The 18,043-nt window shown below is 37.4% G+C and overlaps 1 protein-coding gene across 2 annotated transcripts in view; it reads left to right on the top strand.

The window, feature by feature from the left end:
• Positions 1–18,043, top strand: part of EXOC6B (exocyst complex component 6B) — a 686,378-nt gene that overhangs the window by 390,660 nt on the left and 277,675 nt on the right. For both annotated transcript variants that reach the window (XM_062209648.1, XM_062209647.1), the window contains exons 17-18: positions 3,164–3,298; positions 13,930–14,109. In XM_062209648.1, coding sequence (XP_062065632.1) covers positions 3,164–3,298; positions 13,930–14,109 — 315 coding nt within the window. The remainder of the gene's footprint in view (positions 1–3,163; positions 3,299–13,929; positions 14,110–18,043) is intronic.

The raw sequence follows: 18,043 nt of genomic DNA, 5'->3' as shown, positions 1-18,043 counted from the left end.
AACCTGAAGATTTTTTCATGTGTCTGTTGGCTGTTTGGATTTTCTCTTTCGAAAAATGTCTGTGTAGGTTCTTGGCCCATCTCTTAAGTGGGTTGTTTGTTTTGTTATTGTGGAGTTTCTTGATCTCCTTGTAGATTCTAGTTATTAATCCTTTATCAGTTGCATAATCTCCTATTCTGTTGGTTGCCTCTTCACTTTCCTGTCTGTTTCTTTTGCAGTACAGAAACTTCTCAATTTGATGTAATCCCAGTTGTTAATTTTGACTTTGACTGCCTGTGCCTCTGAGGTCTTTCCCAAGAAGTCTTTGCCTGTGCCTATATCTTGCAGCGTTTCTCCGATGTTCTCTAATAATTTGATGGTGTTGGGTCATAGATTTAGATCTTTAATCCATGTTTAGTGGATTTTTGTGTAAGGTGTAAGGTAAGGGTCTCGCTTCATACTTCTGCATGTGGAAATCCATTTTTCCCAGCACCATTTGCTGAATAAACTGTCCTTAGCTCCTTGATCAAATATGAGTTGGTTGTAGATGTTTGGATTGATTTCTGGTGTTTCTATTTTGTTCCATTGGTCTATCCATCCATTTCTGTACCAGTACCATGCTGTTTTAATTATAACTGCCTTGTAGTATTTCTTGAAATCCAGTATTATGATGCCTCCAGCTCTGTTTTTGTTGTACAAGGTTGCTTTAGCTATTCAAGGTCTCCTGTGTCTCCATATGAATTTCAGCATTATTTTTTCCATATCCTAGAAGAATGTCTTTGGTATTTTGATTGATATCGCATTGAATCTAGTCCTACAATGATCTTACTGAAGTATAATCCAAGCTATAAACAGCATTTTGAAATATTTTATTTTAAAAATGTATAGTATATCCCCTTATTTTTAAAATTAATTAATTTATTAATTTGACTTCCCATCCACTAGTTTTCTCTCTAAATGTCCAGGAATTGGAACTTAGCTTGAGTTTCCTAAGTGGATGATAAAAGATATCAAGCCACTCAAACCATAAGCTACTGCCTCTCAGGGTATACGTTAACAGGAAACTGGAATTGCATTTAGAGCAAGGGCTTGAACTCAGGCACTGTGATATGGAATATGGGTATCCAAGTGACATATTAACCATTCAACCTAACGCTTGTGCCCCCACCCTTCATCTCTAGTTGCAGTTTATCCTTTGTGTCATCAATCTAGTCTCTCCCTGGCTCACTATTCACTAAACTAAAAGAATACCTCAGTTTACTCATAACCATATACACCCAAATGTCCTCTATTTGCCACAAATCCACCACTGACATATTCTTCTGAAAAATGAAATTCATGTAGGAAAGAGGCAAAAAGATTCTATTCCATTTCCTCCTTCAGTATCTTTTAGACCCTGAGGAATGCAAATAATTATAATATTTGCGTAGTTAAGAACTTACTAGTAGGAATCGCATTTTTTCCTTCTCATTTAACTGAGAATAAAATCAAAACATGGAGAAGTCTAGTTGATAGCAGTCCAGAATCTAATATTTCAGCCCGATAGTATAGACATGCAGCACTCCACGACTACATTTTTATGCTAAAAGGTTCTGGGAAGAAGACATTAGATGAATTCATAATTTGAATATAGATGACTTGGATTTGAGTATTTTGTTCCATTTATGTTATGCGGTTTAGAGAAAATGACTCTTTTCATTTCTGCTGTAGTAAGAAGTAGCATGGTCTTTTGGTGCACAGTGCCCACATCCTGCGCCGTGGTTCCTAGGTTCAAGTCTAGCTCTACTTCTGCTTCCAGCTTCCTGATAATGAATTCCTTGGAAGGCACCAGGTGGTGGCTCAAGAATTGAGGTCCCTCCACTCACATAGGAGACTCAGATTGCGTTCTGGGCTGCTGTCTTCAGCCTGGCCCAGCCTCAGCTCTTGTGGACATTTAATAAGTGAATCAGTGGGTGAAAGATTCTCTCTCTCTCTTTCTCTCCCTCTCTGCCTTTTAAATAAATAAAAATAAATAAAATTAAAATTATAGAATTTAATTTAAAATGGGAAAAACTTTAAAGGAAGTAATAGTTATAAACTTTAACATGTACCCAATAATGATTATTATTCCTCATTCTTCTCCCCAACTAATTTACAGCAATGACTTTTTTTTTAAAAGATTTATTTCCTTATATGAGAGAGAGAGTTACAGAGAGAGGGAGAGATGGAGAGAAAAGTCTTCCATCCATTGGTTCACTCCCTAAATGGCCACAATGGCTGGAGCTGGGCAAATCTGAAGCCAGGAGCCAGGAGCTTCTTCCAGGTCTCCCACATGGGTGCAGGGGCCCAAGTACTTGGTACATCTTCTGCTGCTTTCCAAAGTCATAACAGAGAGCTGGATTAGAAGAGGAACAGCCGAGATAGAAACCAATGCCCGTATGGGATGCCAGCACCATGTGCAGAGTCTTAGCCTACTATGCCACAGTGCCAGCCTCCAACAATGACTTTTTATCTTACCAGTAGCATCATCTTCTTTGAGAAAAGGGAAATAATATGAACAACAGAATATTTAATCCTCAAAATCACTCTGTGAGCTGGAAATGTTTATTAACATTTTTCAGATAAAGAAACAGGCCTAGAAAAGTTAAAGAACTTTCTTAAAGTCAGGAATTTGTAAATAATTAATCTTCTGCTTTCTCTTTCAGTCCCGTTTTTCTTTGTTCCATACACTGATATTGTTTGTTAATGTCCTGCAGTCTATTCTCACATCTCTCTGTTGATGGTGCCTAATTTTGAAACTTCTTGCTATTGTTTCATTTATTCTTGTTTTTTTTTTTTTTTTTTTTTTTTTTTTTTTTTTTTTAGTGGGAGTTCATTTATTTAATTCATTTGGAAATTATTTGTTGGCAGGCACTTTGCTAAACAGTAATAGTATTTGCTCTTAGACTTTTTTTAAACAGAGGAAAACATGTTTAAAATAGATTGACAAATGGTCCCATAATAGGGGAAAATACAAAATGTTTGGCAAGATCCCGGAAGGCTTCATGGAAAGAGTGAAATGTAAGGTCATATCTTAATATACCCTTTGTTGAGTATGGATGGCATTTGCCAAAGTGACTTTGATTTTGTTTGTATAGCAGATTCATTTGGGCCATTCATCCTGATGTGAATTGTCAAATGACTTTTATACATGCTTGTTTTCTAGCTTGTTCAAATTATTATCAATACAACACACTTGGAGAAATCCTGTAAGTACCTGGAAGAATTCATCACCAATATCACTAATGTACTCCCAGAAACAGTCCACACCACCAAGCTCTATGGCACCACAACTTTCAAGGTGAGACACTCGACAGTACCGTGGAACTGCTTTTGGTATACAATCTGAGCCATCCTACCTAACGTGGCTTTGTTTCTGCTAGATGATGTATAGCATGCTCTTGAGCATCAGAAGTTTGAAGAGTTTTTGCTTCTCTTCTGTATTTTTTAGAAAACAAGTACCAGTACTAGTTTTGGGGTGTTTAAACTGTAAAGAAAAAAAAGTTTACAACTGTATCTTCTATGTATTTCTTCATATCTTTTTTTATATGAATGACTATTTCCTAAGTTGACTTCCACAACAGTCAAGACTTTTTCAGTATGTTCTAGATAATTGTGGTTAGGGATGGCATAATAATAATTAAAATTTTCTGCTTAATCATCCCTTCCTGTGTCCTCTTGACCAACTTTTAACCTTCTTTAAAATGTCTGTTATTGGCTGGCACTGCAGCTCAATAGGCTAATCCTCCGCCTGTGGTGCCAGCACACCAGGTTCTAGTCCCGGGTGGGGCGCCGGTTCTGTCTCAGTTGCTCCTCTTCCAGTCCAGCTCTCTGCTGTGGCCCGGGAAGGAAGAGGAGGATGGCCCAAGTACTTGGGCCCTGCGCCTGCATGGGAGACTGGGAGGAAGCACCTGGCTCCTGGCTTCAGATCAGTGCGGTGCGCCGGCCGCAGTGGCCATTGAAGGGTGAACCAACAGAAAAAGGAAGACCTTTCTCTCTGTCTCTCTCTCACTGTCTCACCCTGCCTGTCCAAAAAAAAAAAAAGTCTGCTATTACAGTCAATGATTTTATAGTTATTTTACAGGGTCACAGCACTACTTTTTATCCAATATTGAATCAAATGGAAAAAATGATACTGATATAGAGGAAAAAAAGGATTATTGGTGGATGATTTTCTGGAGGGTAAATGCCTTACATAGGTGTTACACTGTCATGTAGGCTTAAAATAGGAACTAATCAGAGAAAGTAAGAGGACCACATCTTAACCGTCAAGAGGGTGGATTGTGACGTAACAAACTTTTTTTTCAAGATTTATTTATTTATTTATTTATTTGGGAGTCAACCAGAGTTACACACAGAGAAAAGGAGAGGCAGAGAGAGAGAGAGAGAGAGAGAGAGAGAGGTCTTCCATCTGCTGGTTCACTCCCCAGTTGGCCACAATAGCCGGAGCCACACAGATCTGAAGCCAGGAGCCAGGAGCTTCTTCCAGGTCTCCCATGTGGGTGCAGGGGCCAAGGACTTGGGCCATCTTTTATTGCTTTCCCAGGCCATAACAGAGAGCTGGATGGAAGTAGAGCAGCCAGGACTCAAACTGGCGCCCATATGGGGTGCTGGCACTGCAGGCTGTGGTTTTACCCACTATGCCACAGTGCTGGCCCCATGACATATCTAACTTTTTTAGCCCTGAGTTTTTTTTATTGTTGTTTTGATTTGTTTGAGTTTTGAAACACAGTCAGTGTCATCCTTTGGAAATCCAGAAATTGATGTTCATTAAATATGTAGTTGCAGAATTGAATCTATGATTTATACCCCTGGTGTCTACTTTTTCCTTCCCTTTTCCTCTTTCTCTGTTTATTGGTACTTTTCCTTGAGAGTGGGCTGAACAGAAAAAATCAAATTTGATTCATAATGCTAGTACAGCAGTTGATATGAATTAATATTTTTCTGTTGTAAGAAAAAAAATCAATGTTGAGCCAAAAATATTCTTTATTTATCCATGTGATTAGGTTCATTGCTAGACTGACTACATCTTCACTAGGTGTTCCTGGGTCATTTGCTTCAAATTATCAATAACATTACTTAAAATGAAATTCACTATAAATCATACTGCATTTATATCATTACTTACACAATTTTTAAAATGATGCCTAAATATAGTCATGCCTTGGTATCTGTGGTGTTATCTGGTATTCCAGGACCTCCTGTGGATACTGGAATCTGTGGATACTCAAGTCCTTTTTAGAAATTTTGTAGTATTTGCATATAACATGTATGTATTTTACTGTGTACTTCAGATCGTCTCTATATTATGTGTAGTACCTAAAACAAAGTACATGCCATTGTTTTACTACATTGTTTAGGGACAATGACAAGGAAAATTTGTGTTTAGTACAGACACAATTTTTTTCTTTTGACAGACAGAGTTAGACAGTGAGAGAGAGAGAGACAGAGAGAAAGGTCTTCCTTCCGTTGGTTCACCCCCCCAACCCCCAAATGGCTGCCATGGCTGGTGCGCTGCGGCCGGCATGCTGCACCGATCCGAAGCCAGGAGCCAGGTGCTTCCTCCTTGTCTTCCATGTGAGTGCAGGGCCCATGCACTTGGGCCATCCTCCACTGCCTTCCCTGGCCACAGCAGAGAGCTGGACTGGAAGAGGAGCAACCGGGACAGAACCGGCGCCCCACCTGGGACTAGAACCCGGTGTGTCAGCGCCGCAGGCGGAGGATTAGCCTATTGAGCTGCGGCGCTGGCCCAGACACAATTTTTTAAAACTGCTTTTGATCAGCAGTTGATTTAATCCAAAGATGCTAAGCCCATGAATATGGAGGGCTGATAGTTTATTAATATTGATGCCTTTTTAGTGAGGGAAAAATTATTTACTACGGAGGTCCTGAAAGTATGAAAACATGACAACAGCTGTACGAAATTCACAATGACCTTAAACAGTTGAATATAGTATTGTTGAATACATATTGTTGAATATAGTAGTATTATGACTGTGGGTAAAAACTTGATCAAAATGTTTCTATTTGCTATTCATTGAGAATCAGGTGCTTGGCGGCGAGGGGGAATGAGGGTGAGACTGCAATTCCGTGTCAGGTAGAGTTAGGGCGTTAATATGTGAGGTTCACAACGGCAAAAGGAAGACCTTTCTGTCTGTCTCTCTCTCACTGTCCACTCTGCCTGTCAAAAAAAAAAAAAAAAAAAAAAAAAAAAGAATATGTGAGGTTCATTTAGAACTTTTTTTATCATATGGCGAAAATGTATATTTTACTGATACTCATTGCTCCAACCTATCTCAATTATTTTATTTCTGTAGCTTCCAAAGGAATGGCCTATATATTTTGTTGTTGCTACACATTGTAGATGCTGAGAGAGTAAAGGCATTCTGGAAGCCATAGGGGTTGAACAGCCAGTTAAGTGCTTAGTAAAGGATAAGTTCTGGAGACCACTAAAGTCATATTGACAGTCCTTGCTGGAAACACTGATTGCTTAAAACACACTGAAAGTTTATTTTTACCAGGTCTGTTTCAAACTAGCTAACTCAGAACTCAATATAAACATGGTAATTATAACAGCTACATGTTGTGTATTTTCCTAAGCTACTGTTTCCAGAAAACTTAGCCTTACAATTGGAAACCTTTATGCTGGAAAAGGGGCAAAAAGAATCAGAAGGCTTCCAAGGTATTTCTTGCAGAGTCCCCTGTTGTTTCTATAGATGTGACGTAATCAAGCTGACTTTCTTAGCTTTCCTTGTATAAGATTTTCTTCACTCCTCTACAAAAGAAAATGAAGATTTTTATTAATTTATTTCATTACAAGTATTCCTTGTGTATATACTATGTGACAACCTAATACATTCTTGGGGAAAGAGAGAAAATGTGCTTTGTACCTGGATTTAGAATTTGTGATCAACAGGGAAAACAGACATTCTAGGTCTATGAAGAACTGTGCAGAAAATACTAATACAATGCACTGAGTACATTCAATCCTTTGTGGATTCAGCAAGTAGTTGTAAAGCATGTACTACAAGCGAGGCAATGATATAGGAATGAATAGAGATTGTGTTCTAGTGAATTGATAGGTGTTAAACAACCAAACAAAATTAATATAGGGGTGATAGGTGCAGTGTTTAAGAAATCTAGGTCCCTTTGTGGGGTGTCTGGTTTAGTACCTGTCTTCAGCTTTCTAATTCAGACTTTGGGAGGCAGTGGTGATGAGTTACTTAATTGGGTTCCTGCCATCCATGAGGAAGATCTGGATTGAATTTCTTGCTCCTGACTTTGACCTGGCCCAGTCCTGCCTTTGCAGGCATTTGGGGAGTGAACGAGTTGATAGGAGCTTTTTCTCTCACTCTTTCCCTCCCTTTCTTTCTCCTATCTCTTTCTCTTTCTCTATTTTCTTCCCCTTGTAATCAACAACAACAAAAAAATTTAAAATAAACATGGTTAAGACAAAACTTTAAACATTAAATATATGATCCGGTAGTGGTAGAACTAGGGAAAAATTAACCCAAATGAAACAAGAAATTGAATCATTTGATAGATATGAAATTGAATCATTCTAATAGATATGAATGACCACCAAAGGGAACAATACAATGGAAGGTACTTGTGTGTTCAAGGAATAGCCAAGGGCGTCAGTCTGACAGTTTGTATATATTTGTCACTGGTAATAGGGATGAATTAAAGGTGAGCTAATCTGGAATCAGATGATTTCTGACCTGGCTCATAGTAAATACTTTATACTTTATTCTGGAATGAGGTGTTGAAGTCATTTAGAATATTGAGGTTAGTGGTGACCTGATTTGCCTTTTTATGGATAATACTGGTTATTAAGTGGAAAATAAATACACTGTAAGTCAGTAAGAATGGAAGAAGAGAGTCTAATTTGGAGGCTATTGCAGCAGTCCAAATAAGAGATACTAGTCATCTAGACTGGAGTGATAGAAGCAGAAATTTTAAGAGATATTTTTGAAGTTATTTTGCATTTGCCATTTTAAGGGAAAGAGAGAAGTCAAGGCAAATTCTAAGACCTTTGAACTGAATGCATGGGGATAGGGTACATTGAAAGAAAATAGATTTTGTGAATGAGAATAGAATCAACACTTAGTTTCCATTTGCATAAAGATGGTAAAATGGCAGAGCAAAATTAGACCTGGAAGTAAAAATTTGAACTCATCAGTGTAAAGATGATGTTTAAGCCTTGTGAAATATTAGCAAATCACATTCAACAATGTATAAAAAGTCTTAACCATGACCAAGTGGTATTTATTCTAGGTCTGCAAGGCTAGTTCAACTTTAAAATATCAATCAATGTAATCTATAAAATAAACATGCTGAAGAAGAAAAATTATACAATCCTATCAGTGGAAGCAGATAAACACTCATTTATGATAAAAATTCTTAGTAATCTAGAATACTGGAGAATTTATCCTACTTCATAAAGAGTATCATAAAGCATATCTACAATAAACCCTGCATCATATTTAATGATCAGAAACAAGTTGATTTCTTGATAAGATTAGGAACTATATAAAAATGTTTCCTTATACCTTTCTTATATCAAGTCTAATAAGACAAGAAGCATTAATAAAATATACACATTGTTAATGAAAAAATAAAGTTATCTTTGTTTGCAGATAATGTAGATAACTGTAGAAAATTCCAAACAAATAGCAAACTAATGACTGGGACTAATAAGTAATTATAGCGAAGTGTAGGATAGAATTTAATACAAAAAAGTCAACTGCTTTTGTTATGACAGCAGTGTGCAACCCACATTTGAAACTGTAAACAAAATACCATTTACATCACCACTAAAAATATAAAAATAAGATACTTAGGTATAAATGTGAAAAAATGAAATGCACATGCGGAAAACTACAAAACTCTGGTGAAAGAAATCAAAGAATGGCCTAAATAGATGGAGGTATTTTCCATATTTGTGGATTGGAGGATGCTACATTATTAAGATCTCACTTTTCCCCACATATAGATTCAGTGTAATTAAAATCAAAATCTAAGAAAATTCTTTTGTAGGTGTCAACAAACAGATTCTAAAGTTTATATGGAAAAGTAAGACTTCCAGAGGAACGAACACAATATTGAAGGAGAACAGAATTGGAGAATTGACACTAAGTGAGTTCAAGACTTACTATAAAAATTGATGAAGACCATGTGGCGTTGACAAAAGAATACACAACAGTAAATGGGCAGACTGTAGAGCATACAAATAGACCCTTACAAATATGGTCTGCTTATATTTGACAGAGAAAAGGCAAAAAAAGTACTAGAACAACTGGAACTCTCAAGTGAAAAAAAGGAAAAGATCATAGAAACATGCCTTATACCTTTCTCAAAAATTAGCTCTAATTATAAAATATAAATATGAGACACAATGCTATAGAGATAAGATAAATTAAAAAAAACCTAGAAGATAACATGAGAAAATCTAGGCGACTTTGGGTTTGGCAGTGACTTAAATTTTACCTTTTTGCATTTTTCATTTCATTTAAAAATCAGGTGTGTGTATGCACACAGCAAGAGAAAGATCTTCCATCCATGGAATTATCCCCCTATGCCCATAGTAGCCAGGGTTTGGCCAGGCTGAAGCCAGAAGCCAGAAGCCTGTAACTCACCCCAGGTGTTCCAATGTAAGTAGCAGGGACCCAAACACGTGAGCTATCATCTGCTACTTCTCAGTGATATGCATGAACAGAACCTGGATCTGAAGTAGAGGAGCCAGGACTCAAACCAGGACCTCTCATAAAGGATATCGGGACATCTCAACGGCTGTGCCAATGCCCACCTCTGGCAATGGGGTTAGACTTTATTAGGATTAAAAACTGTTCTGGAGAGTAATAATCAAAACAGCAATATAATGGTATGAAGGAAGAAAAAGACACCTAGATGAGTTGGATAGAATAGAGAGCCCCGAAATAAATACATGTATTTATGATCAGTTGGTTTTTGATAAAAATGCCAAGAACAAAGATGATTTCAGGTCTTAGGTTTAGATCTTTGATTCATTGTGAATTAATTTTTGTATAGGGTGTAAGGTAGTGATCTTGTTTCATAATTTTGCATGTGGAGATCCAATTTTCAAAACAGCATTTGTTGAAAAGGCTTTCTTTTTTCCAGGGAGTGATTTTAGGTCATTTTTCAAAGACTAGCTGATTTTAGATGCATGGATTAATTTCTAGGGTTTCTAACTTGTTCCATTGGTCCACATTTCAATTTTTTTTTGCCAAATACCAGGCTGTTTAGATTATAACATCACTGTAATATGTCTTGAAGTCTGCTTTTGGGATGCCTCTGGCTTTGTTTTTATTATTTCTTTCACTGTTTGGGATCTCTAGTGTTTCCATGTGAATTATCTTTTATTTTCTAGATCTGAGAAGAATATCCTTGTTAGTTTCATTAATTATATTGAATCTGTATGTTGTTTTGAGTAGTTTGGACATTTTGATGATATTAATTCTTTCAATCCTTGAACATGGAAAATTTTTCCATTTTTTGTGTCTTCTATTTCTTTCCTTTATATTTTGCAATTTTCATTGTAGAGATGTTCTACATCTTTGCTTAAAAATTTCCCAAGGTATTTAAAGTATTTGGCCCCTCTTGGAATGGTACTTATCTTACACATTCTTTCTCAACCATGGCATTGTTTGTGTATACAAATGCTATTGATTTTTGTGTGTTCATTTTATAACCTGTAACTTTAGCACTCTCTTATGAGTTCCAGTAGTCTCTTAGTAGAGTCTTTTGGTTTCCCTATGTATAGGATCATATCATCTGCTAACAGTGATAATTTGACTTCCACATTTCTAGTTTGTGACCATTTGATTTCTTTTTCTTGCATACAACTCTGGTTAAAACTTCTGGAAGTATATTGAATAGTTATGGTGGTTCCAGATCTTAGTGGAAATGCTTCTAGCTTTTTCCATTCCATTGCTGGCTGTGAGTTTATCATATATTGCCTTGATTGTATTGAGGTATGTTCCTTCTATACCCAGTTTGCCTAAGATTTTTATAATGAAAGTCTATTGTAATTTATGAAAAACTTTCTCTGCATCTATTAAGATAATCATGTTTTTGTTCTTCAACTTGTGATGTATCATATTTATTGATTTGTGTATATTGAACCATCCCTCCATCCCAAGGATAAATCCCACGTGGTTCAGGTGGATGACTTTTTTAATGTGTTCTTGGATTTGATTAGCTAGTATTCTGTTGAGGATTTTCGTATCTGTGTTCATCAGGAATATTGATATATAGTTCTCTTTTTTTGATGTAACTTTTTCTGGTTTTAAAACTAGGTGATGCTGGCCTCATAAAAAGAGTTTGTGAGGAATCCTTACTTTTAAATTGATTTGAATAGTTTAAGAAGAAATGAGATTAGTTCTTCTTTGGAAGTTTGGAAGAATTTAGCAGTGAAGTTATTCTGTCCTGGGCTTTTCATTGTTGGTAGAGTGTTTTATTCGATCTTTATCTTGGTTATTGGTCTATTTAGGTTTTCTATATCTTCGTATCTCAATTTTGGTAAATTGCATATGTTCAGAAATTGATCCATTTCTTCTAAATTTATGAATTTTTTGGCATGTAGCTGCTTTTAGTAATTCCTGATAATTCTTTTTTTTTATTTTTGTGGTACCCACTGAGGAAAACACAGGTGAAACACTGTAAGACACTTGCATTGGCAAAAACTTCTTAGATGAGACCCCAGAATCCCAGGTAATAAAAAAATAAACAAATGGGGTTACATCAAGCTAACAAACTTCTGCACAGCAAAGGAAACACTCAACAAAATAAGAGGCAACTGACAGAATGGGAGAAAATATTTGCAAGCAATAAATCTGATTAAGGGTTAATATACAGAATATATAAGGAACTCAAGAAACCCAACAAAATCAAAATAAACAATCCAGTTAAGAAATGTTAAAGGATATGAACAGTAACTTTTCAAAGAATGAAATACAAATGACCAACAGACACATGAAAAGATGTTCAGGATTAATGATTATCAGGAAAATCCAAATAAAAACCACAATGAGGTTTCAGTTCACCCAAGTTAGAATGATTATCATCTAAAATTCAAGAAATAACAAATGCTGGTAAGGATATAGAGAAAAAATACCTCATGTATTTTGGTGGGGATGTAAACTAGTACAACCATTATTGAAGACAGTATGGAGATTTCTTGGAAATTTTAAAATTGATCTACAATATGCCCTAGACATCCCACTCTTGGAAACTTACCCAAAGGAAACAAAATTAACATTTGAAACATTATCTGTACCCACACGTAAAGTAGCTGATTTCATAGTAGGTAAGATATGGAATCAACCCATATGTCCAACAACTGAATACTAGATAATGAAAATGTGGTATAAATACATAGTGGAATACTACTTAGCTATAGAAAATAGTGAAATCTTTGTTCATTGTAAAAACAGGAATGAAAGAGGAAAGCATAGTATCCTCAGTGGTGGGAGTTGGGATATTCAGATGCTCAAGAATGAAATTAGTCCCTCTTTTCATACCATGTGCAAAAATCAACTCAAAAAGTATTAAATACTTAAATATAATAACTGAAATGGTTAAACTACTAGAAGAAAACATATGGGGAGAGATACTGATTATATTGATCTAGATAAATGAGATTTCATCAAACTAAAAGGATTCTGCATGGCAAATGAAACATCAACCAAGTGAACAGAATAGGAGAATATATTTGTAAACCATATTGCTGATAAAAAAAATTTAGTGTTCAGAATACACATAGAGGGACTGGCTTTGTGGCATAGTGGGTAAAGCCTTCACCTGCAATGCTAGCATCCCAGTGGGCACCAATTTGTATCCAGGCTGCTCCACTTCAAATCCAGTTCCCTGCTAATGGCCTGGGAAAAGCAGCAGATGACCCACTTGCTTGGGCCCCTGCCAACCATGTGGGAGACACAGGAGAAGAGCTGGCTCCTGGATTCAGTCTGGCCCAGGCCCAGCTGTTGCAGCTATTGGATATGAACCGGTTGATGGAAGATCTCTCACTGTGTCTCTCCTTCTCTCTCCATAGCTCTAACTTTCAAGTAAATAAATAAATTTCTATAAAAAAGAATACATAAGGACCTCAACCAACTTGCTGTCATGAAAACAACCCAATTTAAAAAAAAAAAAAAAAATGGGCTAAGGATGAGGTTATTGTGTCTCAGCAGGATAGGCCACGGCTTGGGACGCCTGCGTCTCCTGTATGAGTGTCAGTTCAGTTCTTGCTGCCTCACTTCCAATGCAGCTTCCTGATAACGCGCCTCGGAGGGCAACAGATGATCCCCCAAATACTTGGGTCCCTGCATGGGATACTTGCTTGGAGTTCCTGCCTCCTGGTTTTTTCCTGACCCAGATCTGACTGTTGTGGACCTTTTGGGGCTGAGCCAGTGTATGTAATATCTCTCTCTCTCTCTCTCTCTCTCTGCCTTTCAAATAAATAAATCTTTAAAAAAGTAGTTCGATTGTAAAAAAGATAGGGGGGTATGAATATTAGTAGGAACTTTGGAATAGTTATAAGCTATGTGAAGGAACTTGAAGATATAGAAAGGCTGGTATTATAGGAGGGAAACTTTTTAGAGGCCCAGAATAGTTGAAAAGGAGTAGAATCCTGGCAGCAAGTTTACCTTTGAACAGAGACAAAAACGAAACAAAAGTATGCAGATTGCTTAGGGCAGTGAGGGGATTTTCCACATTTAGTGAAATAAAATAATAGCTTTTCTTGGAGACTACATTCTGCTTTTGAATAACTAAGAATCAGAGGAAACTCTTGTACCTTAATATTCCCAATTATGTTAATGAATGTACATTTGAGGTGGCTTCAACTCATATATTTTCACCCTTCTCATGAAGGAAATGTGACTGATTTTCATGTTATATATTATTTCACAGGATGCTCGACATGCAGCTGAAGAAGAGATTTACACCAACTTAAACCAGAAGATTGACCAGTTCCTACAGCTGGCAGACTACGACTGGATGACGGGAGACTTAGACAACAAAGCTAGTGACTACCTGGTAGACCTCATTGCCTTTCTGCGTAGCACCTTTGCTGTATTCACACACCTTCCTGTAAGTAACAATTGCTCTTAATTTTTCCTTCAGATAGAAAAAGTTCTTTTAAAATCTAGTTTGGGGAAGGCCGGCGCCGTGGCTTAACAGGCTAATCCTCCGCCTTGCGGCGCCGGCACACCGGGTTCTAGTCCCGGTTGGGGCGCCGGATTCTATCCCGGTTGCTCCTCTTCCAGGCTAGCTCTCTGCTCTGGCCTGGGAAGGCAGTGGAGGATGGCCCAAGTGCTTGGGCCCTGCACCTGCATGGGAGACCAGGAGAGAAGCACCTGGCTCCTGGCTTCGGATCAGCACGATGCGCCGGCCGCAGCGGCCATTGGAGGGTGAACCAACGGCAAAAAGGAAGACCTTTGTCTCTCTCTCTCACTATCCACTCTGCCTGTCAAAAAAAAAAAAAATCTAGTTTGGGGAAAGAAGTTAGTTTCTGCTTCAACTAGCCAGGAAGCTCTTCAGTACATCAAATTCATACCATAATTATTAATCCTTAATTATACTTAGAGTCATCTTCTTTCATATTTTCATTGATTTGGATTTGTTTATTCTGATAATGATTACTAGTATCTTGTCTTCTTATTTTCCTACTAACATCAAGGCAAATAGCACAAAGATATAATATAAGCCTTGGTAGAAATAAAGGAAGAAACTTTCTTTTAGTTCTATTAGTTTAAATTTTTTCATAAACTCAAATTGTGTGATGATACTGTTCATCTTTTTTTATTGAATTTGTCTTACATGTTTTCTTCCGCGTGTAAGTATTCATCATAGTCATTAGTTACTGCTTACTAACTCTTAAGTAGATTTTACCTACACATGGATGAATTCATTTCCAATTTTTTTCCCCTTGATTTTTGGTCATATAATCCTGTGTCTTAGAACTTTTTGGTTAATGTCATACATTGTGTTTAAAGCATGTAGAAATTCAAGATGAGACAGTCTTCCACTAGCAAAGCTTCATCCTTTCTTTAACTAGGTGGCATCAGCAGGTAGGTTGCAGTTTGAGGCTGATCACCTTGGTCTAGTCATGGACTGATTTGGGGCAAGTTTGAATTGTAGTTGTAGTGTATACTTCTGTTTTGCTCATGTAGCTAGTATATGGTTCCATAGGGGTTTTATTAAGAGCATGTCACTGTCTTCTTCACCAATGAGAACGATTTGTTTGCTTTTTAGAGAAACCTTGAATTTTCAGCCTTTGCCTTCTTCAGTTTTAGAATTTGGCAAATGTCTTGAGAAGGAGTCATAGCAGTCCACAGGTCACCAATTACCAACAGGAAAAAAATTGGTTAGAAAATGTGCATGTAAATTCAGTGCTCCTTCAAAAGAGATTTCAGCTCCTCACAGATCTGAATGCTTGTGTACCCCCCAAATTCGTACACTTAGCTGAATTACCAGTGTAATACATTTGTGGAGATGGAGCTTTGCACTGTGATAGATCCTGAGGGTGGAGCCTTAATGAATGAGACTAGTGGCCATAAAAAGGAGGCTCCAGGTGGCTGTCTTCTTCCTTCCACCATTTGAGTATGTAGCAAGAAAATGCCTGTTATGAACCAGGATGTGGGTTTTCAAAAGATACTGAGTTTAAAAAAAAAAAAAAGATACTGAGTTTACTGGAGCCTTGATCTTGAACTTCCCAACTTCTACAAATGTGAAAAATAAGTTTCTGTTTTTGATGAGCTACACAATCCATTGTTATTTTAGAAGTTATGAGTCTATTATAAATTCCAAATGTGTTTTGTATAATAAAGAGTTAGCATAAATTAAAAATCTATCAAACAGATGTTAGGGAAATAAATTACTATACAATCATGTAATGTGATATCATTCACTCATTAAGTTAGTGTATATATGTTTGAAAACATTGTTCAGTATTTCTTGGAAAAGCAGACTGCAAAACAGTGTGTACAATATGATCTCATTTTTATTGGTAAACATATACCTACATTAGTCATATATCATATATAATATGACTAGAAGTATGTAGTCCCTGAGTTAGCTGTGCTTATCTCTATGTAGCTTTTAGTTTTTGTTTTTTTTTTTTTGGTTATAGATGTTTAAAACATTTTTTCTGTCATGAAACATTTGATGCATTTATAATCCTAGGGATAAGGAAGAGGTGATGTTGAGAATCATTATTCTCCATGTCAACGATTATTCTGTGTTGGATAACTATATTTTTTAGAAATACTTTTATCAAAAAAAGATTTTTTTAATTTGCTTCATCTTTTGGAAGGAAAATGACCTTTAGTATTTTGATTTTTATGTCTGCTCCAGCTTGATATATTTATATGAATGAGTAAGATCTTATAGTGCCATGAGAAAAAAAATGTAGTAGTTGGAAGCCATGGCTATTCTGGATAGATATTGCCTTTCTCTTAATTTTTTATTTGTTTCTCTGTCATTAAAAATTAATAAATAAAAATAATATCCTACTAAGTAAGCATTGTTATTTATATATTCCATAGAATACAGTGTCTTCTACATATATATAAATGTCAACACTATACTTTGTATTCCTTATTTTAGCCTCTAGGCCATTTGGAAGTAGTAACGTGAATCAAGCTGATGTTTGCCTAAATCAAAGTACATGCTTTCCTGCCTGTAGAGTTGTGACCTTCTTTCAGGACTGCACCATCAGGAATTAGTTGAGATATCCTCCCTTTCATTCTGTCTAAAATGTCATTGCTTCATAAATATCATATAGCATCTCCGTGTGGATTGAGTTGATTCTACCATTCAGACTACAGAACTACTTTATCATGTACCATTCAGAATCAAGGCAGGAGGTAACTGACAGTCAAAAATCCTCAATATTATTTCCTTAGATGCCATGTTTATTGGGTCTAATATAAGAGATCTGGTGGTGGGCGTAGTATTTAAGATGCCAACTGGTATACTTGATTCCCATATCAGAGTGCCTGGGTGTAAGTCTCATTTCTGCGTTTTGGCTGTTATACATGCCAGGAGACAGTGGTGAGGCTCAAAAAGTTGGGTCCTTGCCATCTACATGGGAGTTCTTGGATTGAGTTCCTGTCTTCTATTGTTGGCCTGGCCCAGTGCCTGCTGTTGTGTACATTTAGGAAGTGAATCAGTGGATGGAAGATCTCTGTCATTCTGCCTTTCAAATAAATAAGTAAAAATTTAAAAGAAAATAAGAGGCCCGTGCCACTGCTCAATAGGCTAATCCTCTGCCTGCAGTGTCAGCACACCAGGTTCTAGTCCCGGTCAGGGCGCTAGATTCTGTCCCAGTTGCCCCTCTTCCAGGCCAGCTCTCTGCTGTGGCCCAGGAAGGCAGTGGAGGATGGCCCAGGTCCTTGGGCTCTGCACCCGCATGGGAGACCAGGAGAAGCACCTGGCTCCTGACTTCGGATCAGCGCGGTGCACCGGCCGCAGCGGCCATTGGAGGGTGAACCAACAGCAAAAGGAAGACCTTTCTCTCTGTCTCTCTCTCTTACTGTCCACTCTGCCTGCAAAAACAAACAAACAAACAAAAAAGAAAATAAGAGATATTTTTCTTTTTTTTAAAATTTTTTTATTTTTGACAGGCAGAGTGGACAGTGAGAGAGAGAGACAGAGAGAAAGGTCTTCCTTTGCTGTTGGTTCACCCTCCAATGGCCGCCGCGGCCGGTGTACCACGCTGATCCGAAGCCAGGAGCCAGGTGCTTCTCCTGGTCTCCCATGCGGGTGCAGGGCCCAAGCACTTGGGCCATCCTCCACTGCACTCCCTGGCCACAGCAGAGAGCTGGCCTGGAAGAGGGGCAACCGGGACAGGATTGGTGCCCCGACCGGGACTAGAACCCGGTGTGCTGGCGCCGCAAGGCGGAAGATTAGCCTACTGAGCCGTGGCGCCGGCCTTGAGATATTTTTCTAAAACCACACATTTCAAAAAAATTCATTGGATTCACCAACTATTATATTCCCTAGAATCTGATAAGTATGACTT

The sequence above is a fragment of the Lepus europaeus genome, chromosome 13 (assembly GCF_033115175.1).
Source record: "Lepus europaeus isolate LE1 chromosome 13, mLepTim1.pri, whole genome shotgun sequence".
Classification (NCBI taxonomy): Eukaryota; Metazoa; Chordata; class Mammalia; order Lagomorpha; family Leporidae; genus Lepus; species Lepus europaeus.
This window is presented reverse-complemented; position numbering and strand designations above follow the sequence as displayed.